This window comes from Macrotis lagotis, chromosome 2 (genome assembly GCF_037893015.1).
Source record: "Macrotis lagotis isolate mMagLag1 chromosome 2, bilby.v1.9.chrom.fasta, whole genome shotgun sequence".
Taxonomy (NCBI): domain Eukaryota; kingdom Metazoa; phylum Chordata; class Mammalia; order Peramelemorphia; family Peramelidae; genus Macrotis; species Macrotis lagotis.
This window is the reverse complement of record NC_133659.1, coordinates 195,858,518-195,883,864: the sequence shown is the minus strand read 5'-3', so window position 1 is coordinate 195,883,864 and position 25,347 is coordinate 195,858,518. Positions and strand designations below refer to the sequence as shown.

At 34.2% G+C, this 25,347-nt stretch overlaps 1 protein-coding gene across 17 annotated transcripts in view; it reads left to right on the top strand.

The window, feature by feature from the left end:
* The window catches only part of GPATCH8 (G-patch domain containing 8), a 131,273-nt gene that overhangs the window by 66,535 nt on the left and 39,391 nt on the right, over positions 1-25,347 (top strand). For 8 of the 17 annotated variants that reach the window (XM_074224305.1, XM_074224303.1, XM_074224307.1 and 5 more), the window contains one exon: positions 708-24,776. In XM_074224305.1, the coding sequence (XP_074080406.1) occupies positions 24,675-24,776 (102 nt within the window). In that variant the 5' untranslated portion in view covers positions 708-24,674. Of the gene's footprint in view, positions 1-5; positions 24,777-25,347 lie in introns of those variants that run through there. The other 9 variants (XM_074224302.1, XM_074224316.1, XM_074224309.1 and 6 more) reach the window with 7 other exon arrangements.

Here is a 25,347-nt window from a genome sequence, read left to right as displayed (position 1 = left end):
TAAGTTTTTTAAATTTTAAAAAAGAGAGAGAAGAAAAAAAACCCCAATGTTCCTAATGCAGTCTGTGCCAGATTTTCTGTTGTCTTTGAAAGATGTTTGGTTTATTTTATTTCTGCTTTTTCTCTAGAGTAGATTATTTTTATTTTTTTATGTGTTTTAAAAGCACATTTGCAAATAATTTGCAAGTGTAAGCTGCTATTCCATTAAAATCTACAGGTCAAACATATTGTGTGTGATTTACTTTGTTTATTTGAAAAAGTAGGGTGGTGGGAATAAATAAGCTATTATTTTTCTGCCTGTTAATGATAATCAGTTGTCCAGGCTGCCAAAGTAGAAGGGAATCCATCCAACTGACGTAGTCCCAATTTTTGTCTCTTGTAAAGGGAGCCTCAAAGTACCTTAGCACAGTCATGATTGCTCCTAATGTTTTGTACTCTTATCAAAAAAAAACATTGATTTGAGAGCAAAAGAAACCATTTGAAGTGCTAAGTAGTTGCAGAGATTTTGTTTTTTAGTGTAGAAGGAGATCATTTCTCTGCTGATTTCTCCAGCCTGTTGATAACAAGCTCTAGTAGGCATATGATGTAGGGCTTCCATTGTACTATTTATTTCCTTCTAACCATACTGATCATAGGGTAAAGACAGTGTTTTGTTTCAGATGTACTTGCTAGTTAGTTGGAAATCAACCAACTCCTTTCACTTTGCAGCTGTTTCAGCTTTGGGGGCCACATTTGTTCCTTGCAGATGTCAACACTAACTTGGTAAGGACTGGGAACACTGACTGAACTTCTATACCTAATCACTGACCCTTTTACTCCTTAGCAAAGGACTTTTAGAGAAGAGCTGTGATAAGAATTGTCTCTTTGAACATTAGAAATGTGTTTTCACAATTTGAATGGAGTTCTAATCATTTAAGAATGCACATAGGGAACATTTTATTTCAGCAATTGAAGTCATTCCTTTATTTGCACATATCATCTATAAATGTTGTTCAGTAGTGAATGATTGATTAATCCACTAAGCAGTAACCCATTTCTAGTGGGAATTGAATTAGGAATCCAGTCAAACTAGTACTCCAGTTATGCTACTGGCCAGTTGAATGAGCCTAACTATGAGGTTGAGATTAATTTTCTTACAAACTATTTTAGCTTGAAAGAGAAGAAATGCTCTAATCAGCTGACTAGAGAGAAAAGCATATGCCTTTGATCAATCACAGGTATTTATAGAACTTATGGTTCTAGTTTATCAGGTGTTTATTGAACTCTGCATTATCTAGGTTCCATATAGGGAAATGAAATTGTTGAGATTTCTCCCCTTTAAGGATCTTACAGTATAATTAAGTATATAAAATTAATATAGGGAATGTAATATGACCATTTATATTTCAGTAGCAAATTGTATATAATTTATAAATGTTCAAGTGAACAAGTTATAAATGCAATAGAAGTTTAGAGGAAAAGAAAGAGAGGGATCTTAGTGATAGCTAGAATGTACAGGGAAGATCCCTATCTTCTTCCTTCCTTTGTAAGTAGAGATGAGCTGGATGTGTAGTGAAGAAAGCTGGATGTGTAGTGTACAATTCAGTGCTATCTACTCCTATTCTTAAAAACCAAACCAGACCAAAAAAAAAAAAACATCCAGCTTGTTTCAGAACTGGTCTGTAACCATCATCTTTTATGCTTACTGAATTGAATGAAAAACAGTTAGACTGATGTTATTACTGGGATATTGGATAAGATATTCAGGATTTTAGGAGCTTTTCCAGATGGTCTGTCATTTTGTAGGAACTAATAAAAATATGTTTGCCTCAAAATTTTGTGTTGTACCCACAGGTCAGAAGGCCCAGACCTGCTGTCATATAATCTGTCTAAATGAGCTCCTTCTCCCAACCCCAATGTCAAAAGTAACTCTTGTGAAAATTAAGGTTTTAGAGAAGCACCTAAAGGGTACTGAAAGATTAAATGACTTGACTTGCTCAGGATTATACTGTTGACATAGATATCAGATTCAAGACTTGAACCCATCTTTCTGACAAGGCTATCTATTGTTCACTATTGCTCTTAAACCTCATATTGGGGACCTAGAAGACTTTAAGAATGAGAATAAACCTACTGGGTTATTTCTAAAGAATGGAGAAGCAAACAATTGTTTCCATGAATTCAAGGAATTATGTTATTTGCACTTTTAGAACTTTTTGAAAAATTGTCCTTCATGGTTTCTACAAATGCATATAGTGAAAGTTCCAGCTGGAATTCAGGAAATAATATTGGAATATCAGGGGCATCATGAGTTTCTCTTTAAGTTTGTTTTTTCCCAAGTTGAATCCCTTTCATTAAGTTTAAATGGAAAACAATGTAAAGACTGGCAAATTGCCTTCTGTGGGGGATGGGGGAGGGAAGTAAGATTAGGGGGGTAAATTGTAAAACTCAAAATAAATAAAATCTTTTAAAAAAAATTTAAATTGAGGTGAAATATAAATTTGTTTGAATGTCTAGTTCATTGTTATAAACTATTTTTTAAAGTTGAAGTAATATTCTTTTTTGTTACTTTACATTGATATTGATATATAATAGTTCAGGTTAAAAAACTAAAATATTATAAGTAAATGTTTCATTAATAGTAGCTATGATTGGAATTTCATCACAAGCTTTGCAGCTAGATCCTATATGAAGGAATCACCTATAAAAATTACAAGTCATTCCTTGCATTCTAAATAAATTTGTTGGTATCACTTAATAAAGCATATAAAATAGAGAAATTCTAAGTAAGGTATACTTTGGATAGGAGTTCTTAACTTTAAAAAAAGTTTAGATAATTGTTTTTTATAATTAATTTCCTTTGGAATCTTGTGGTTTTTATTTTATGTATTTAAAAACATTCTGAGACAGGATCCATGGGCTTCAGTTGCATCCAGAAATTTCTATGACATAAAAAAAAGTTAAAAACTTCTGGTTGGGGCTGATAGCATAAAATTTTGACCCTGTCCTTTGGTTGTGGGGGGTGTCCCACCCGGGGAGTTGGGGGGGGGGCTTGCACTATTTGCAGTACATTTATAATGAGAAGAATAAATATTAGGTCTGAAAAGACAGTCTAAATTATGTAAATTATAGATATCTCAAAAGTTCCTTTCAAAGTTGTTTTAAATCATCTTAATTAAAATAAAAGGCTCTTCCTGTATTCTCAGTCTTAGAAGTCAGATAATATATTAAGTGTTCTCTGTCCACAGTCTTTTTTTTTTTTTTTGCAAGGCAAATGGGGTTAAGTGGCTTGCCTAAGGCCTCACAGCTAGGTAAAGTGTCTGAGGCTGGATTTGAACTCAGGTACTCCCGACTCCAGGGCCAGTGCTCTATTCATTGTGCCACCTGTCTGCCCCACCTGTCTGCAGTCTTAAGAGTGCTTAACAAGTGGTATATTTTTAAGCATATTTAATATATTACTATAGGAGAAGTCGAATTGACTTCGGTAAAAAAAAAAAGTTCATATAACTTAGTTCAAAGGTCATCAGAATTGGAACCAGACCTATGAATTCATTGATTTAGAAAAGTCCTTTTGCTACTATTGAACATTGTCATCAGCTTTGCAAATTAGTCTCAGAGTGATTCAGATCCTGAGTCAGGGAATTACCTAATATGTCCAGGGTCATATAGTCAGAGTGGCAGGACTTGAACTCAGGTCTTTCTGATTTTGAATTTGACTCTTCCTCCACTATATGACACTGCCCTTTATCATTTCCTTTACAATAATATTCATTACATTCATATAATATCTTTTAAAACCATTTTTCACTTGACAGGAACCTACTTTGTTCCTAATTCTTTGCTAAAGCAAAATACTAAAAATATTTAAATAGCTATTAGACTTTTGTTCCTTTCTTTGATTCTTGGGTAGGTCTATACCCAGGAGTGAACTCTTTGGATCAAAGGTTGAAGACATTTGTCTTTACTAAGTAAATACTGTATGTTAGGTCATTATGCTTGAAAATACAATACTCATTTTCTTGAGAGAGCTTGTAGCCTAATTGGTAGAAGATGATGTAAATTTATTGTTTTCACTAATTCTTTAATAGATAACCCAGACTGAGATTATAATAAGAACTTTTATCTGTAAAAATCCCTTCCCTCACCCCACCCCCATTTTTGACAACATTCATTTTCTTTTAGTATTGCTACTCCCCGCCCCTTACTTTCTCTTCTTCTTTGCTTGTTAAGGCTTTTTACTAGCTACAACTAATTTCTGACCTCTACACTGATGTAAACAGAAATGACAGGGTTCAGACTTTTACCAAGAAACTTCTATTATACTGGTCAAGACTCTTGAATTTTCACACCTCTAAAAGTAGATCAGACTGCTGCCACAGAAGCTAGTAAAGATGTTTTGAGGTTTTTTGCCCTTAATAATAAGATTTTTGTTTTTGAATGTAAAAATGAGGGGGGGTGGATTTGAAGTTCAGTGTAATATAGTTCCCTTTCTAGAGTCAAACTTCATTTTATAACAAAGATAATTATGGATTTAAAAGAATGTTAGAAAAGATAGCATGCATGTAGCCTCCCAAATCCTAAAACAGAGTATAACTTAAAAATATTGATTGAGTTGAGAAAGTAGGGTAACTTGTAGATGTGTTGCTACCAGTTTTTCAGGGAATCATTAAGAAATTTATACCAAAATTGTCAGAGACAATAATTATTTTGCTATTTGCTATTATTGCTATGGAAATTACTTCTAAGTTCTGTGGTGCCTTTGACTTTCTTAGTCAAACTTAATGAATACAGTTATCCCTTCCACATTGTGGGATTAGAGTCATAGTGCCCCTGCAATCTGGAAAATATGTTAAAAAAAATTGGCCCTCCTTTTGTACCAAAGAAGTCTGAATTATTATGTATTAAAAGGTAAAATATATTGATATTATATGTATATTTTATATATTTCTGTTTCTAAACTTTCTCTGTATTATTTGCTGGTCTTTGCCTGTTTCTGTAGTTTCTACAAAACTCACTAAATTCCTATTTCATTTCTTATGATGACCCTGACATAGCAAAATCTTTATTGGGAAGGTCATGATATGGAAGAGATAACTATAAACAAAAATAATGAAACTACATCAGAGACAATTTGTCAAAGTTTGGCAGTCAGCCAAATCTCAAGGGGTCCAGAGTGCTTTGTACTTGTGACCATCTAAATAAATAATAGTAAGGTTACAGAGTGAGAAAAGCTGGTATGAAGCTTGTGCTAAGATCAAGCTAAGTGAAAACAGAAAGAGACTATTTCATTTAAAGGAAAACAACAAAGGCAATTTATTAACTCATCTGTAACATGAGGTGAGAATAGAGCAACTAAAAGAAAACTCTTTTAAAATTAAATTAATTATTAATGTCTTTTGCCTTTTTCCACCTTCATATTTAAATATAAGTAAGAAAAAGTCAATAAACATTTCAGAAAAAGTAACCAGCTAATTCTTGCTGTGATAGTATTTACTGTGTTCCATGTCTTCTAGGAAGGTGAGTGCATTCTCAGTCTTGCAAGGGCAGAGAGAGAGAGTGAATATGGATTTCAAGCTTGGTCATTATTTAGTCTTTAACTCACACAAGACATGCTCTCTCATGGAAGTCAGAAGCTTTGTAAAGACATACTCAATGTCTTGTTGAAGAATTTTGTAATTGATTGTGAGACATGGGAGATGCTGGCATAGGACCACACAGCATAGCATCAAAGAAGGCGCTATCTATGCTCTATAAGCAAATCAGAATTGCAGTAACTCAAGAAAAAAATGAGATCCACACATTTAAAGACATTTCTGCTCCAAATGTCCATATGGACTACTATGGTAGGCTAAGCTTGTTTTGGTCTGTTCAGCCATACTGAGCATACTATCTTGACTGTAATTTTGTGATGTCATTTTGGCCATCTTCAAGAACAAAGGACAGCTACCACCAGTTGACATTTTTTGTTGTTTTTTTCCTCCATTTACATTGCAGTTATTGTGTATATTATTTTCTTCTTTTCCTTTGCTTCTGTTCTTTTAAATCTTCCCATGCCAACTTGTATTCATATTCATCATTTCTTATGATGTGTAGTAATATTCTGTTATATTCATATACCACAAATTATTTAGCCATCACCAAGACTTTGTTTTTAAAGTATTACAAAATGTATCACTGTACATATTTTTGATGAAAATATTGAACCTTTCTCTCTAAGACCTTCTTGGAATACATACTTAGCAGTGGGATCTCTGAAATAAAGGGATTGACATTTTAGTTGCTTTCATAGCATAATTACAGGTTGCTCATTTTTTAAAGATATTTGTGAAAAATCTGTTAGGAAGACAATTTTGCTATCCTAACCTCTTGAACATAGAAAACAAAGATATCACTGCTTTATATACAGTATCAGAGAGGCAATTAGAGCATCAGCAAAATATACAGTCATTCAGAAGAGCCACCTATAGGGAAAGTATAAATTGAGTAGTGGTTTGGACAATGGAACTATCTCCAAGGTCCATCCCACTCCAAGTCTATAAGTAATATGATAAGTCAATATATAAAGGGCAAACTAGTATGTTCAGAAAAGGCAGTGGTAAAAGAAAAGGTGAAACTTGAGCTAGATCTTGAAGGATGGATTACATTTTTTATGGGTAGGGCATTACATTTTGAATAACTTTGTAAACAGTGAGTAGATTTAGCTGGTTGGACCAAGGTAAGAGATAAAATCAAACCATATTATAAAAGTGCTGTGAATAAAAAGTTTAGAATTTTATGCTGTGGACAATTTTTTAAAAGATTTTTGAGTGGTTGAGTGAAATAGAGTCAGAAAATCCAGAGATGGAGAATAGTATTTTAACCTGGCCAAAACAATTAGTTACTTTTTCCTATTCTCTACCCCTCCTTTACATTTTGATCCTTTTTAAGGGCATTACCATCCTTCCAATTAACCATAGTCAAATAATAATTAGTCATTCTCTACAATTTCTTCTCCTTTACGTGCAATCAGATGATAGATCTTGTAAATTTACTTCTGCATTATATCTTTCATGTATCTCCTTATCTCCCTAGCAACCACCCTAGTTCTTGATATCACTGCTTACCTAGACAATCTTCCACATGGTCCCCTTGCTTCCAGCCTCTTCCCCGCCAATCTATCCTCCCCAAAGCCACTAAAATAATCCTCCAAGACTTATAGGAGCTGATACAAAATGAGTTGAGCAGAAAACATTATATACTATAACAATGATTATTATATAAGATAATCAACTTTGAAAGACTTAGCTATTGATCTGTACATATGATTTGCCACAGTTCCAAAGGACTCCTGATGGAAAGTTCTGTCCATCTCCAGAATAGAACTGATGAACTCTTGAGTGTATTTTGGAACTTATTTTTTCACTTTATTAATAATTTGCTTTCCCTTCCATGCAGGATGGCTTTTGTAGAGATATGTTTTACATGACTTAACAGGCATAATGGGTATCATTTCTTGTCTTCCCAGTTGGTACAGGGAGGGGAGTAGAGAGACAAAAAAGAATTTGGAACTTAAAATTTTTTTTTGATAACGGGGGTTTGGGGGGAGAGAAAACACTTAAACAAAATAATCTTCCTTAAGTACAGGTCTGACCATGTCACTTTCCTGCTTGAGAATCTTTGGTCACTTTTGTGTTCCTAGAGACAATATAAAAACTCTGCTTTTGACATTTCTGGCTTCAATTTACCTTTCCAAATTGATTTTCCATTATTCTTCCTTGTGTTTTCTGTTATTCCCGACTAACCCACTTGTCATCTCCTACTTGTACACATTTGCATGCATATTGACTTTTCTGCATTCGTTCTTTCTTTTTTTTCCTAATCTTCCTAAATTAAATTGTAACTGCTTCCTTGCCAAATTGTCTTGTTTTTACCTGATTTGTTTGTGTATTTCTTAGTAGAAGGTAAGTTTTTCATAGGTGAATGACTATTTTTTGTCTTGGTCTTTCAAAATTTAGCACATTGCTTATACCCAGAAAAATCTCACACTCAATTTGTCCAAAGAGGAACTCATTTTCTGTCTTCAAAACTTCTCCTCTTCCAAATTTTCCTGTTTCTGTCAAGGAAACCACTGTTCTTTCAGGGTTTCAAATTCATAATCATGATGTTGCCATTGACTATTCATACTATATACTTTTCCATATAGCCAGTTAATTTTTCAACCTTGCCAATTTCTATTCTGACCCCTTCTCTCCACTCACACAACTTCCATTTAGCTCAAGTCACCATCACTTCCTAGCCTTCATTAGTGATTTTTTTTTTTTAGATTTTTTCAAGGCAATGGGGTTAAGTGGCTTGCCCAAGGCCACACGGCTAGGTAATTATTAAGTGTCTGAGGCCAGATTTGAACTCAGGTACTCCTGACTCCAAGGCCAGTGCTCTATCCACTGCGCCACCTAGCCGCCCCACCTAGCCTTCATTAGTACAAAACTCTCCTAATTTGTCTCTCTGTCTCAAGTTTCTCTGCATTCCAATGCATCCTACACAGTACTGTCAAAGTGATTTTCTTTTAAGGCAAGTCTACCAATGAAGTGCTTTTCTTAAAATTCTGTGGCAGAACAAAGCTGTCCTCTCTGTTCATTGCACATGACAGTTCATTTCCCATCTCCCTCTCTTCCTAAGACATAATTCAAGGTACCATATTGGAAACCTGAAACTTTTCCTGATCTTCCCAAACTACCTTATTTTTATTTTTTATTTTAGCTTTTTTTTTTTTTTTGCAAGGCAAATGGGGTTAAGTGGCTTGCCCAAGGCCACACAGCTAGGTAATTATTAAGTGTCTGAAGTTGAATTTGAACCCAGGTACTCCTGGCTCCAGGGCCAGTGTTCTGTCCACTGCACCACCTAGCTGCCCTGTAAACTACCTTACTTTTAACTACTTTGTATATATTTTTGTTCACTTTATATTTGTTATATAATTTCTATTTTGTTGATTGTCTTTTTCATACTAATGTAAAGTTCTTATAGGTAGAAGGATAATTTCATCTCTAGTATAATTCTGGCACATAAATTCACCATTTCATCTAATGTTGAATGCAAGACACTTGGAGATATAACAAAAAATTACTATCTTTGCCTCTGAGCAATTATTTTCTTTTGATCGGAACCAAACATTTAGAAATTGATAAATAGAATTCAAGTAAGGAAAACTTCAAACAGAATGCTGTAGGAAAATTTGAGTCAGGATAGAAGCCGTTTCCAGGGTGTAGGGGAGGGTAAGGAAAGAAATAGAGAAGGCTTCTTGGAGAAGATAGCCCTTGAACTAAGCCTTTAAAGGAGATGGATTCTGAAGGGCAGAAGTGAGAAAGGAGAAATATATTTCAGTAATGGGAAATATTGTAAAAAGACAGGATAGCAAATTCACTGAATAATTATTGATCCTATTTGGATTAGATTGAAATATTTGTGAAAGGAAAAGTATGGTAGAAGAAAACAGGAAAGAAAAATTATAGAGAAGTTTAAATTTCAGGCCTAGATTTATTTGTATTTGATCATCTAGACAATGTGTGGTGATAGAGAATTTTAAACAAGGAAATGCCATCATGAGACTTTTGCATCAGGAAGATTTAGCAGTTGTGTAAAAGCGCAATGGTAGAGTGATACAAGTATTCTTGATAAGAGGCCAGCAGGTCAGGTATTAGGGAGACAGAATTGACAAGATTCAGCAACTGACTATATGTGAGCAGTAAAAGAAAGGCAAGTCAAAAAGGACTTAAGAACTTCCAAGCCTAGATCGTGGGAGGTGACAGTATTTATTCAACAAATATGCTACTTGAATTGAAGTAATTCAACAATTTATTTTCAATAGTTTAAGTACTTGCTGCACTATTATGGTTACTTGTACTTTAACTTACTTTTTATCCTTTTCTGTTATTTCAGACTTTATTTTACTTTGAATTTAAAACTTTGCCAAGTGATATTATAGCAGGATTCTATTATGTAATAGCTGTTGTAAAATTTTTGTTGATTGGAGATATTCAGTGCTTTTTTTACATCACATGGTCTTTTATAATGAAAAGGGTAATTTAAGAAGATTAATTTGCCTCTGAAATGTGGTACAAGTGTTATTGGAAAGACATATTTAGATGCTAACTTCAAATAAAGAAGGGCTAAGTGCAAAAGATCTTATGAAGAAAGAAGTAGTCAATAGTCACTATATATCAACCATGCAAATACTGAATTAGAAAATCCTTATGCATTAAATTTAATGTTTATTCATTTGAAAAATTGATGATAAGACTCCAGGCATACCCACTGTGCAAGAAGTTGATTGGTGGCTGTTTGAATAGTGGAAGTTTAAAGGTACTAAGTCATGACACTAGCTCCTGTTCTCCTTAGAAAATGACAGTATTGATAGAAACTGTTCTTGATATTGATACTGTGCTGTAGGATACTTGTCAAGGAAAATTCTAAAGTAGTCTCTTGATTTCAGGGCCAGTACATGACATGTCTTTGAAAATTTTCCAGTGAAATAAGACTAAGTTGAGGGATGGGTTATGATGTAAAAGTGTTAAGTTTTTAAAGGATTTTACTTTAGAGGAAAGGGATATGACCTAAGATCTTTCTTTCTGTGGAGGCAGTAAAGTAAATGAAAGAGTAAAGGAAATAAATGATGATAATTACCAATTGATGGTAATTTGATGAAATTGAACCTGTTAACCTGAGAAGATAATTTAACAAGTGAAATATAAGTACTTGCTTAGCAAATAAAAGATAATATTATAGAATTATGGACATAACCTATTTTCCATTATTGTATAAAATTTCTTTTGGAAATAGTCTTACTTTTTTTGATAGTACCACAGCTTTACCAGTGTAGAAAATTATACTTAGAGAATTAGATGACAGTTTCAGGGCAAAAAAAAGTTCTGAGATTATTAGAGCAAAAGGAGAATAAAATTATTGTATAAAAAGTTGATAAAATGTAACCCAGAAATCTTTTACTTGATGAAATCTCCTTACTCTTAAACTGAGCAGCAAAGTTTATTCTAGAAAAATGAGAATGGAAAAAAGAAACAGAGAAAATGGAGAGTGAGTTGCTCAAATAAAATATTTTTGGTCAAAATTGTCAATCTAGGAAGCCATGATATAGATAATTAGAAAAGGGGGGAAATGATAACACCATCTCTCATGTATATAGTGCTAAAGTTAAATATTTAAAATTAAATTACCTTCTCTTATTTCCCTTTATTCTTTCAGCACACTGATAAATAGGGCAAGTGATATTTTTAGGATTGGTCCTCATTTTTTTTAAAGTCAGAGAATTTGAGGGATTTTCGAAGGGTATATGTTATATAAATTGATTATGATATGAGCTCAGGACTTTTCACAAGATCACATTATTGAAGTGAGATTCTAAGAAAACTGTCCATTTTACTGATTGAAATGAATCAATCAATCAGAAAATCTTTTTAAGTACTGACTTGTGCAAGAAAGGAATAATCCTTGTTCTTAAGGAGTTTGCATCCCATTGGTGAGACAACATAGACATATATATTTAAACAATGAATAAAACACAAAAGTGTTTGGTCAGAAAGGCTCATGAATTGATAGAAATGAGAAAAGGCTTCATGTTGAACAGGGTTTTCTTATTTGGCAGTGGGGAAGGGGGGGGTTTCTGAGTTTTTAAAAATATTTTGATAACTATTTCAGTAAAGTTCTGTGTAATTTTATTTTATTTCATGCTTTTTAAAAAAAAAATTAAGACCAGATTGCCAGTGGCTTTCATGATACAAAAAAGATGAAAAGAACTGGTGTAGAAATTGACACTTGCTGATGTAAACTAGGATTCTAAGAAACAACTGAGAAAGTGCATTCCTCTCTCTTACAATAGATAGCTGCCTATGTAAAGGCACAAGCACAGAAGACTGATGTGTAAAAAGGTTAGGTTGGATTGTAGAATAGCAGAAGAAGCAGGTGTAAGGCATAAAAGGTTGGTTGGAACCAGGTCATGAAGAGCTTTAAGTGCCAAAGGAGTTTTTATTTGATCTTCTAGATAATACCTCTTAGTGACCAATTAGTGACAGAATTGGACCTGTGCTTTAGGAAAATCATTTTGGAACATTGTAGAGGTTGACTTAGAGAAGGGAAATTCTTTTGAAGGAAGCCAAAGGAGTCTGTTGAGTCTACATGAGAGATGATGAATGCCTAATGTCAGGTAATGGCACAGTGAGGAATACAAGAGCTGTAGTGGAGGTAATACCAACAAGATTTAGTAACTGTTTGTTGTAAAAAAAAAAAAAGAGTGAGGAGTCATGTGTGACTCCAAAGTTGGGAATCCAGGCAACAATAAGGATTGTAATTTCTTTCATAGAAAGAGTCAGAAGAGAGTTTGCATTTGTTGGACAAAATGGGTTTTGTTTTAGATGTGTTGGGTTTGAGATACCCATAGTACATCCAGATCAAAATGTCCAGTGGGTGCAGTTGGTGATAAAGGGACTAGAATTAGGAACGGGATTAGGGCTACCTGTATAAATAGATCTGAGAGTCATTCACATAGAGTTGATGATTAAAACTCAGAGGAGCTGAAGTTACTTAAGAGAAAAGGAAAAGAGGGTCTCAAAAAGTCTTGAGATACTCTGAACAGTTAGAATATGCAATGTATGAAAGCAAAAGAGACAGAGTAGTAATGGTTGTAGAGAGAGATAGATAACCAGAAGAGAGCAATGTTGTAAAAACCCAGAGTGGGTCAAGTATCAAATACTTGGAAAAGGTCAAAAAGGATAAGAACTGAAAAAAGATCTCCAGAATTGACAATTAAAGATAATACTTCAGATAGAAGCTCTGGAGAGAGCAATTTCTGTGAATGATTATTTTGGAGGCTAATTTGCAAGGGATTATGAGAAATGAGTGGGAAGAAAAGAAATGGAAACAATAAGATTAGACAGCTTTTTATAAGAGTTGTCTATGGAAGAGAAAAGTAAAGAAGACAGAATTTCTAGGATAGGGTTTTTTAAGGATGAAGGTGGGTGGGTAGAAGAAACCTGGGTATTAAAGATGAGAGAAAAACAAATGATTAAAGGCAGTTGGTCCTTCTATTTAACAAAATATTCATGAGATGTGTGACAGTACTGAACTTCAATTGTTCAAAATAGTATTCTCTGGTTTTACGTCTTTTTTTAGTTTTGTGGTTTAATTTGCATAAAAAGAATACTAGACATATTTAAAGTACTGAGTTCTATCACTTTGTAGCTGTATGGCCCTAGACAAATCACTCAACCTTTCTCTGAGTTAGTTTCCTTACTTGAAAAGTGAACAAAACAATTTCATATGCTCCCTGCTTCACAAGTTTTTGCAAGGAAAATGCTTTGTGATCTTAAATCATTATATAAATGTTACTATTCCCACTTCATTTTTATAGTTCTTGATGTAGCTCAGGTGAATTTACATGTGTGACTAAAAATATGTGATGAATTGACATCTTTATTTGAAATAATTCCAGTTTAAAAATTAGAGGTCAAAAGCCAGGTTAAAAAAAAAGTAAAGGAGCACCAAATTTGAAGCCACAAGTTCAAGGTTTGAATTCTGAATACCAGTTACTACAGTTATGATTTGGTACTGATGGTTGTAGTATCACTGTAAAATATATTGAGATACTGAAAAAGGAGAAAGAGTTGCTAATTTTTTAGTTTAACAGCTGCTAGTTTGGGGGGAGTTTTTTTGGTCTTTTTTTTTGTTATTGATTATGCTGCCACAGATTTAATAGAATTTAAAATTGTATGGGGTGTTATAACTTATCTAGTCTAATCCTCTATGCAAATAATAATTCACATTAATTTACTTAGTTAAGATTTGCAAAGTATTTTCTTTAAAACTTATTGAGGAAAGGAATACCTTTTTTTTTCCCTTAAATAAGGAAACTGTGCAGTTAAGACTTATCTATGATCATTAAGCTTATACGTTTTTGGTGCTAGAATCCAAACATAAAACAGTACCTTTAGAACATATACCTCCCATGTGCAAAATCAATCCTTAGTTACTGTCCTCCAGTCTGCTTAAGAACCTCAGTAATGGGGAGAGTTGGGACATTTTTAGACAGTTAGGATTTTTTTTCTCATAAATTAAAAACAAATTTCTTCCCATAAATTTGAAATGTAGATTAGATTCTGTCTTCAACTGACATAGGCTCAGTAATTATAAAATTATTTAAATGAGACCAAATCCTTATTTTTGTGAATGGATAAGTTGTAAATTGGAATCTTCTAAATTCCAGTTCTGTGATTTCCTCCTTAGTGACTGTGAGCAAGTCATTTTGCTTCCCTTATGGATCTGTAAACTCCCAGACAGTTCTCAATATCAGGAAGTTCCCATTTGAGTTGAATGACCTTGAGTAAGGCACTTCCCATCTTTGCTTTCTTTTTCTAAAGAAGGAGGTTGAACTAGGTGATTTGATTATTAAGATCCCTTTCAGTGCTGATGTTTTGATTCATAGTATGTTTTACATCTTAAGCCACCTAAAAGTTTCCCTGCCTCCTTTTGACTGAGACTTTGTGGCTCATTCTTCTGTATTAATCAGTTTGTTTAGGGATTGACTATTGATTTCATTTCCTTTAGTCCTGCTTAGCATATTTCTAATATATTCTTTGCACTTATATTTCATATTTTTGTTGTGATTTCTCATAGTAACAAAATTTCATTAAAAACAAAACATTAGGGCAAGATTCCTTGATTCTGTTTTAATTATTGACCCTGATCATTCATATTCCTCATTTCTAAATAGGAATTTTTTTTGGTTGCTAGCAGATGGGTGAGAAATACTAAGAATTTTTATTTTTTTATTTTTTGCCAAAAGTTGAGGGTTATCCAAAGCATGTAAATATCACAGTCTCTGAAGAATTAAAATTGCAATTAACTGAGGATACACTGAGAACTCAAGGAAAATTCAGGCAAAAATACAACTAAACTTTACTTAACAATTATTTAAAGTTACAAAAACATAAGAAAAATGCCTTTATTGGTCTGTTCTTTAAGGAATGATGTTATAAATGGGAATCAACTAAAATGCTGCAGTGGGGTTTTGTAGTAGAATTTGAATAAAATTCACTAATGATTTTATTAGAAAGCTGTTGTTCAGGGCACCCTTAATAAAAGGTTTGCCTGCTAAGTATCTTAGTTTGAGCTATCTTTATTACTGGAGTTCAACTTTTTTAGAGACTATTTTTAACACCCCCCCCCCCCCCAAGAAATAGAAGTGAACATTTGGGAAGTTCCAGGACTTCTTGATAGATAGTAAGATCTTACAGAAATGGGAAAACTATATGTGGTAGATAGCCAAAGGAGATGTTTGTTACTTTATGTTTTACATAGGATTTTCATATATACCTTGTTAATTATTTTTCACATGGGTTGAGCTAAAGAGGTATTGATATTCCTGTTTTGCAGATTAGGAAACTGACTCACAGAGACCAAGTAACTAACCCAAGATAACAAAACTAGTAAGACAGAGCTAAGATTTTCCATTGCCCTTTGCACTAAAGTAAAATAATTCCTTTTTGGCATTAGGTTGCTGGTGTAGATGATTTCAGTGCTCAACACTATACTAGCTAATATCACAGCTTCTTAATTTGAAAATGTTTTCACAACCTGGAATTTTGAAGCTCTACTGTTTCTTTACAGTGTTGGTATTGGTCCAACATTTTAATTTTACAGATGAGAAAACTGAGATCCTGAAGGTATTTTGACACCTACAGGAACAGAGTAAGGACTAGAAATCTTGTTGTTTACATTCTAGTTCTAGCTATGTAACTAGATATAGGAAGAAGAGCACTGGATTCCCAATTAAAGGGCATGGATTTGAAATCTACCTCTGCTATTTGTTAACTGTTAACTGTTTGTGTATGTATGTGTATAAACATTTTAAAAGGAAAAGGTTAATATGTTAACCAATTTCATGTTGAATCTTGAATTATCTACTCTATCAATCTGTCTAGATATCTAATAATAAAAAAAATAAAGACTAGATTTGAGGTTACATTAGTATAAGGAATTTCCAGTTGAAGAAATCAGTGCTTTGTGGCACCTTATCTGCAATTTTTAACCTTAGAGAGTTGCCTAGAATGACATTGCCAATATGTCTCAAAGACAGGACTGACTCTATTCCTGGCTTTGAGGTCAGCTCTGATCCATTATTGCATTACTGCCTCTTTGTAGCTATAAATATAAGATAATTCAGGTAATAATTTTGAGGGTCAAGAAATTCTACATGTAGAAAGTAAAAGAGGCTAAACATGAAGAAGTGAATTCCGGGCATGAGATCTTACACAAAATTACTGAAATGTGAGTATCCACAACAAAGCTACTTTGGTTGGATTCAAGAGAGTCTGGAGGGGCAAGATGGAGCCAGTCTGTTAAAAGTTTTAAAATAGCTTGTATTTTATTTTAAAAGTGGTAGGTAGCTGCTAGGGTTTGTTGAATAGTAGAATGAACTAGAATGGCTCAGTCTGATTCATGCATTAGGAATTTCTCTTTGAATACTATAGGTTGTATGGACTAGAAAAGGCCAAGACTCAAGGTAACAAAAACCCCACTAGTGATAACATACTGCTCATGAAGTTAAATTCAGATCTTCATATTTAAAGATGAGATAATGAAAAATTTTCTATACTCTTTAGATATGGTATAAATACAGGCTACTTTTATTCAATTTTTAATAGCTCAAGTAGCTAATTTTTAAACCTAGTTGATGCCTTCCCAATAGATAAATTAACTTTTTTTAAAAAGCTGATATATATTATATAAAATCAGTAGATGCTAGATAGATGTATCGTTAGCCATAGATTTTCCAATATAGATGTTAATCTAAAATAGCAAGAAGGGAAGAAGTCAGAAGTTCAAACATTCATTCTCTCTTGCTTAATCTTGCTTACAGAATTCTCTGGCGCTAAGCATATGCAATGTAATGAAGCACTGTAATCTTTAATCCTCTGTCCCATTAACATACAAGCAAATTTTTTGGGGGGGGGAATAGTGCTCAACCAGGTAACTCTGTCTACAAACTTTTCTGCTAGTTAGCAAAAGAAATTAATTGAATCCACTGGTATTTGTGAAATACTTATTAAATGTTGAACATTATTACTTGTAGTTTAGGGGATTATTTTGTTCACTCATTTCTGACTATGAGTCAGCTTATTTGGGGTTTTCTTGGCATAGATACTGAAGTAGTTTGCCATTTCCTTTTCCAGTTCATTTTACAGATGAGGAAACTGAGGTTAAACAGTGTTACTTGGTAACATAGAGTGTAACTACATAGACACATACAGAGCTGCATGATTGCTTATAGTCCCATAGCTAATATATTTGAACACTTGAGGACAAATCTCAAGTCACTCCAGCTGTGCAAGCTATCCATTACAGCACTTCCCTATTATAGTTAGTACTTAGAAAAATAAAGACTTAGTCCCTGTTCTCATAGCATTTACACTGTAGGTTACTAGACCCCCCTATTCAGTATATATGCTAACGTAATGAAAGTATAATAAGGCAATAGAAAGTGTTATAGAAATAGAAAGGAGAGGTTATTTATGGAGGGAATAAAGAGGAAGGATAGGAAGAATAGGAAGAATCAAGGAAAACTTTGTGGAGAAAATTGTATTTGAGCTGAGTCTTGGGGAGGTGGGGCAGAAATTATAGTCATAACTGGGAGGGGAGGGAGAGAAGGGTATTCAGGCAAAGAGAACAGAATGAGCAATATCATGGAGGCAGGACACTTTGGTTCTAATTTTGAAGAACAGTGAACCACTCCTTTTGGAGCTTGAATAAGATAGAATAAGATAAGGTTAGAAAGCTAGGTCAGGATCAAATTATAGAGGACTTTGAATTTTAGGATTTTTTTAATTGGATTTTATTTGGTGGGTAATTTGAAGTCATTAGATATTTGAGGACATGGGGAAGACATGATCAGAACATCAAAAAGATTATTCTAGCAGAAATATATGTGAATGAATTGGAGAGGAGGGGACAAAATGAAGGTAGGAAACCAGATTTGAACCTCTTTCAGTAATTTAAGCAAATAGGAAGCTAAATTAATGTGCTGACAATAGGTGAAATGAACATTTTATGAGAATCAAGTTAATTTAGCTGTTAAAATTGTAGGTGAGGGAGAGAGGATTATAGTCCAAAACCTGGGTGAATTAACTGATAAAATGAATGGTAGTGCTTTCAATAACAAATTAAAAAAACTGGAAGAAGAACTAGTTGATTTTGAGTTGGAGAAGGAGTTCAGGACATGTTGAAGTAATGTTGTATGTACAGTGAGGGAATACCTAATAGATATTTGGAAATATGGGAGTTTGAAAGAAAGATTGACTCTAGAAGTAAAGCTTCAAGGAGTCATTTGCATGGAAGTAAAAATTGAGTTATGGAGAAATAGTAGAAAAAAGGAGCCAAGTCATTGAGTTTCCTTATTCTATTTGTCAGGGCTTGCTTTGTCATTACCAAAATGATGGTAAATTTCTTTGTAAATTTTTAAAATTTTACAGTTACATACAAATTGAGAAAAGGGGAAAAAAACACATTGTCATATACTCAGCAGACCATAAGAAAGGATTCAATATAAAACAAATTTCCATTTCAAGAAATTGATTTCAACGTTGCCCAGCTCTTCACTCCCTTTTGGTTTTCTTGTTCTCTGCTGTGCACTTTTTAGTTTTTTTCTCTCTCTCTCCCCCTCCCCACCAGAAGACCACAATTAAACATGGACAGGTGTGTGTGTGTGTGTGTGTGTGTGTGTGTGTGTGTGTGTGTGTGTACACATATACTTATACATAGATATCTTTAATTATACATACACATATAAACACATTCATATTCGTATATGTAAAACCATACTATGCTTATTTCCTCCTATCATGTTTCTCTGACAGTGGATAGCATCTTCCTTCATAAGTCCAAGTCTTTCCATGTTTTTCTAAATCAACCATCTCATCAGCAATATTCCTTTCTAGATTCAAATAGCATTTTCTTTTATGTTTTTATTTTTATTTTTTAGGTTTTTGCAAAGCAAATGAGGTTAAGTGACTTGCCCAAGGCCACACAGCTAGGTAATTATTAAGTGTGTGAGGCTGAATTTGAACTCAGGTACTCCTGACTCCAGGGCTGGTGCTCTATCCACTGCACCACCTAGCCTCCCCTAAATAGCATTTTCTTTTATGGAATCTTTGAGGTTTATTTGTAAATTTGTAATAGTAACTTGGATGTTCAAAGTTCTTAAAACAGCTCTGTGGTTACTGTATACGATGTTGGTTCTGCTCATTTTGCTCTATTTTGTGGAGGTCTCTCCATGCTTTTCTAAAATTATTGAACTCGCCATTTCTTTTTTATTAAAGGTTTTATTTATTTTGAGTTTTACAGTTTTCTCCCATCTTACTTCCTCCCCCCACCCCCCCCACTGCCCACAGAAAGCAATTTGTCAGTCTTTACATTGTTTCCATGTTGTACAATGATCCAAATTGAGTGTGATGAGAGAGAAATCATATCCTTAAGGAAGAAACAAAGTATAAGAGATAGCAAGATCAGACAATAAGATATCAGGTTTTTTTTTCCTTCTAAATTAAAGGGAATAGTCCTTGGACTTTGTTCAAACTCCATGGTTCTTTATCTGGATACAGATGGTATTCTCCATTGTAGACAGCCCAAAATTGTCCCTGATTGTTACACTGATGAAATAAGTGTGTCTCTCAGGGTTGATCATCACCCCTGTGTTGCTGTTAGGATGTACAGTGTTTTTCTGTTTCTGCTCATCTCACTCAGCATCAGTTCATGCAGATCTCTCCAGGCTTCCCTGAATTCCCATACCTCCTGGTTTCTAGTAGAACAATAGTGTTCCGTAACATACATATACCACAGTTTGCTGAGCCATTCCCCAATTGAAGGACATTTACTTGATTTCTAATTCTTTGCCACCACAAATAGGGCTGCTATGAATATTTTTGTTACAAGTAATGTTTTTACCCTTTTTCATCATTTCTTCAGGGTATAGACCCAGTAGTGGTATTGCTGGATCAAAGGGTATGCACATTTTGTTGCCCTTTGGGCGTAGAACTCATCATTTCTTATGGCAGAATAATAGTCCATCATGAACATATGCCACAATTTGTCTAGCCATTCCTCAGTTGATGGGGATCCCTGTAATTTCCAGTTGTTTGCCACTTAAAATCCAGCCGATTTTAAGCCTAGAATTACTTTTTTAAAAATAAAAAAGGGACTTGTTACTCATTTTTTGTTAGAAAACACTTTAAAATTTAATTTAGAAATATTGTTTACCTATACTGTCTTAATTTGGGCACATTCTAAATTTAGGGCTTTTCCTCTTTTTATCTAGCTTAATTGTTCTTTCCTGTGTTCTCAAAGAATACAGTGGATATGGAGCACCATTGTTATTTACTTTTTAAGCTGAATGATATTTTATGCTCCTCCTTGAAGTAGGGAAGAAGAAGCATTTGGTATATTTTGGTCTGAAATAGTTCCTTTGGAAACACAGGAAGTAGTTGAGATATTCCCTCCCTCTTGAATTATTTTTAATTTTTGAAAGGTTGAGTTTTCCAGAGAATAACATTAACATTATTGCTAACCTTATGGCTAGTCAAGCACATTAGCTTATTCCTAGCAGTAATCTTTTGTCTAGAATTCAAAATAGATAAGATAATTTTAAAAAATTTGTGAGTCTAGGGGCGGCTAGGTGGCGTAGTGGATAAAGTACTGGCCCTGGAGTCAGGAGTACCTGGGTTCAAATCCGGTCTCAGACACTTAATAATTACCTAGCTGTGTGGCCTTGGGCAAGACACTTAACCCCATTTGCCTTGCAAAAAATTTGTGAGTCAAACATTTATTAATTTATTATGTGCTTGCAATTTGCCATGTACATTGTACTAAGCACAATACTCTTTGCCTTCAAGGAGCTCATGTTTTAAAGAGGGAGACAGCAGGCAAACAACTACATGTACAGATAGGATAGCTAAACACGGAAAATTGGAAGTAATCTCAGAAAGTTCTAGCAACTCAGAGGCTGGATGAGACCTTGGAGGAGGTGGAAATGGAATTGAGTTTTGAAGGATACCAGGAGGGAGAGCATTCCAGCCATAGGGAACGAACAAGCAGAGCAAGGAGTATGGAAAATGGAATGTCATTAAGTGATGACTAGCAGGAAGGTAGACCTTGTTGGTGGAAAGCAGTGACCACTCACTGGACCTGTGACCTTTTAAGAGTAGAAGAAGGCTTTGCTGTTAAGGAACCCAAACACCAAAATGAGGAATATTTAAGTCATTCCTGTCTACATAAATAATCAGATGAACTTATCTGTTAACTTATAGTCTTAGAAAGTTGTCTTTACCATGCAAGGTTCAGACCTTGAAAACTCTATCCATTACAAGTGGGTGATTTTCATCACACTTGATAAATAACAGTAAATATATTTCTGAAAATTATTAAATAATGCCTTCTTCTGGGATTGTTCCCTGGAGTCTGCTTAATATGGAAAGAAATTACATTTGACCCTTCAGGGTTTTTTTAGTTGTTTGGGGGGGGGGGTTGGCAAGGCAATGGGGTTAAGTGGCTTGCCCATGGTCACACAGCTAGGTAATTATTAAGTGACTGCGCCAGATTTGAACTCAGGTACTCCTGACTCCAGGGCTGGTGCTCTATCTACTGCGCCACCTAGCCGCCCCAACCCTTTAGCTTTTTAAGGTCTAGTTATCAATTTTCTGTGATTTAACCTTTTGAATGGACTAATTGTAAATCTAGCAACTTTTAGGCCCTTCTCTCCTAGAGTTAAGTCTCCAGTAACGGTTAGTTTTATTCAGTTGTTGGTGCTTGGAAAGGCTTTCTTGTGAAGAAATAAAGCTCAAAGAAAGAATGTTATTCATTCACAACAGTTTGGGAATACTATTTGACTAAGATATGAAAATCAGGTTAAACTTGGGCCTTTTGGCTGTGCTTGTATGGTGGAGCTTTTAAGATTATCCTCAGTTTTTTTGTTTTTTTTCTTTAGAATTTTCTTCGAGTGATATGGATGGCTATACCATTCTGACTGCCAAAGCATTGAGTCTTGAGAACCCCAAATTATATTTGGCAGCACGATCTTTAAGAAGTTAATGAAGAGAACGTGGAGAGACCTAGAACTAAATGATTGCCAGTCAGATATGACCAAAAGCCTAGTATTAAACCAGAATGGGTATTCAAGTTTGTGAAGTTATTAAATTAATCCATATATCATTTCAAACCAAAGTGTATAAGGAATGTAACCAGACAAAAAGATATTCATTCACTCTAGCTTCAGTCAGTTTTAGCATTTTAAATTGATCAATACTTTTCCCCTCCTTTCTTGTTTCACCCCAGTTTTTTATTTTCAAGCAGGAGGGAGCTGTACATGTTACCAAGAAATAGTAAAGAAATCCCAAGTCTTTGTGTAACTATTGTGAAAAACTGGTTGGTAATGACCATTTTTGTCCCTAGCCCCACCCTGAAATAGTGGGAGGGGAAGAAGTCCAACTGTTAACTTTAACCCATCCTGTCTGCCTGCTAGAAGGCCTGTTTTCCACCCTAATGGTTTCTGCCTAACAAATGGTGTTTCTTTCTTACAGCATTATGATCCTGGACTTGTTGTGGTGATGGTAAACTTAGCAGTGGTAATTTTTTATTTTCAGACTGAATTACTCCTTTTTGTCATCAGTGCACCAATATGTTAGGCTTACTTTCTCTGTTGTAGCCTTCATCCCTCTGCTTGGTCTTTTTCATTTTCCTTTCCTTTCCTTTATGCAACTTGTCTGATCCCTGTTCATTAAAGGGTAATGCTAAGAAGGGATGTATCTGTTTGTGATAGAATTGCCACAAAAAAAAAATCATTTAAAACAAAATTCTAATATTGTTCAAACTTGATTTACCCCACAACATCATGGGCGCTAGCACTTGCTACTGCAATTTCCAAATAAAGAAATAAAGAAATGAATAAACAAACAAACTTTGACTGCCTTAGAAGGCAAAAGTACTGATGCAGTGTTTATGTACAGGGGTTTACATAGTTACTGAATCTGTGCCAAAAGTTTTAATTCTTGAAAAAAATAAAGCCTTAACTATTAACAAAAAAGTAGAAAATAAAATTGAATTCTTTTGACTTTTTTTTAATTATTCCATTAGTTTTACTGATTTTACCAGTAAATCCCTGACTGAGACGTTTTGAAAGTGATATTGCACTTAAGGACGTCATTTTTGTAACCTGTCTTTAATTTGGTCCTTTTGCTAAAGATTGCAGTCACTGCTTATTTATTATACCATTGGGCGCAAGGTAGTGAGATGGTTTTTTGGTTTTGTTTTTTGGCGGGGTTTTTGTTTTTTTTTTTTTGGTTTTGGTTTTGGTTTTTGGTTTAACTGGCAGTCTTTGAAAGAATCCAAATGAAAGCTTTGCTCCAGAAACCATTTTTTTCTTTGCTGGCATGAGATGTTTTTTTTTTTGTTGTTGTTGTTTTTAAAATCTGAAATTTTAATTGCCCCAATTAATTTTCCTGTTTGTTGCTAAAAGTAACAGTTGGTCTTTGGTGATACTTAGGTAAACTCCTGGATTTTTACCACTGCCTGAAGATAAAAGTTATCTCTATAAATGCAGATCAGTTTAATACAAATTCCATAAATTGTTGCATGGTGGTTTGAAAAACTTAATCCTTGTCACCCAGAGTTCAAGATCCAACCAAGGTCATGGCATTTTGTTGATTTTTTTTTCCCTAATGCCTCATTGTTGGCCTGATAAAGTTGATTTTTTTTTTTTGGCCCAAAGGTATAATATGTATATGTGTGTATAACAAAAGCAGTTTTTTACACCAGCCTGAGTGTAAAAGATGAGGGAAGTAAACATTGTGTTTTTTCACTCAAGGTATACTACGGATAAGGTAAGTCCTCTTTTCAAGTGGGCTTACATCACAATAAACAGCGCAAGTTGTGATGTAAAACAGCTGTGGTAGTAAAGTGCTTGTCTGCCCCATTTTGCTTTGTTTGGCTGGTTATGAGTGGATTAAAGATACATAAAAATAAATTTCAGCTTAGTTTGATTAGTTTAAAGTCAATTTTCTTCGCAACTAGTCCTTTTCACAGCTTACTGATTACCACAACCAATCTGGGAAAGCATTACTCTTTTAGAAGGTTCCAATTTATGAATAAAATCATTTTTGGCTACCCAGCGGTTCTTACTTGCTCATTTAATTTTTTATACTTCTTATTTAATTGTCAAGCTATATTTCCACAAATAAATTAAATTGTTTTTATTAAGTTAATTTTTAATTTTGTACCATTTTAGTTGGAAATATACTTTTGTATTTATGTAGATTGAGATGACTGTGGGGAAAAAAGGGATTAGTAGTATAGAATGTGAATGAGTCATTTTTCAAGGGAGGATCTTTTAAGTCAGAAACTAAAATATTTTACCTCCTTTTGCCAAGATGTAGTATACTGTTTTAATCTAACCACCAATCTGTTTTTGCTAGAGTGGTTAGTGTCCTGTGAATCTCAGGTTATTAGGTTAGACAAGGGTGGTTGGGCTTGAGTTAAAAGAAGTAGGTTTGGATGTAAGCTGTGAGAATGGCTTGTGTTTGGTTCACTGTAGCTTTCTGGTCTCTGCACTCCAAGGCAAGATCTCTAACCACCCAAACCCACTGTGTAAAGTGAGCTGTTGACTTGGCTATGTGCCTCACCTGCTTATGTGTTCCTGTTTCAGGGAGAACAGATCCCATTCCTATCGTTGTCAAGTATGATGTCATGGGTATGGGTCGAATGGAAATGGAGGTAAGCTGATCTTACTAGTTCATTGCTTTATGAAATATGTGAGCTAAGTTATGTTAACTCTTTAAGTGTAGATGCAGATTTAAGAATGCCCGTGGAAGATGGAATGATAGCTCCAATAGTTCATGGTATAGTAGTTTTTCTTTGAATTAAAAAAATGCTCCATAACATTTTATGGTTCTAATAGTTCATGGCATAATAATTTTTCTTTGAATTTAAAAAAATGCTCCATAACATTTTATATTAGTGATTCTCAGTACCTCAGTTTTATCTTTGGGGAATCTGACCCTGAATCACAGAGAGGTTTGTAGATTTACCTATGGATCACAGTGATAGAGCACAAGGATCCTAAAGTCCCCACGTAATAGAATATTTTTCCTATAGGTAGCACTACTTGTCTTAAAAGCTTCTTTTGCAATAACAGTCTTTCCTCTCTAGAAAGGAGCATTACCCCTGGTTTCCTTCACTTCATTACCTGAAATCTTTTTCACATCCACTCTTAATTCTCTGGCATTGAGACCTGCATTTCTATAAAGTGAAGTCCATTACTGGCAATAGATGTGCTTGCTGGGAA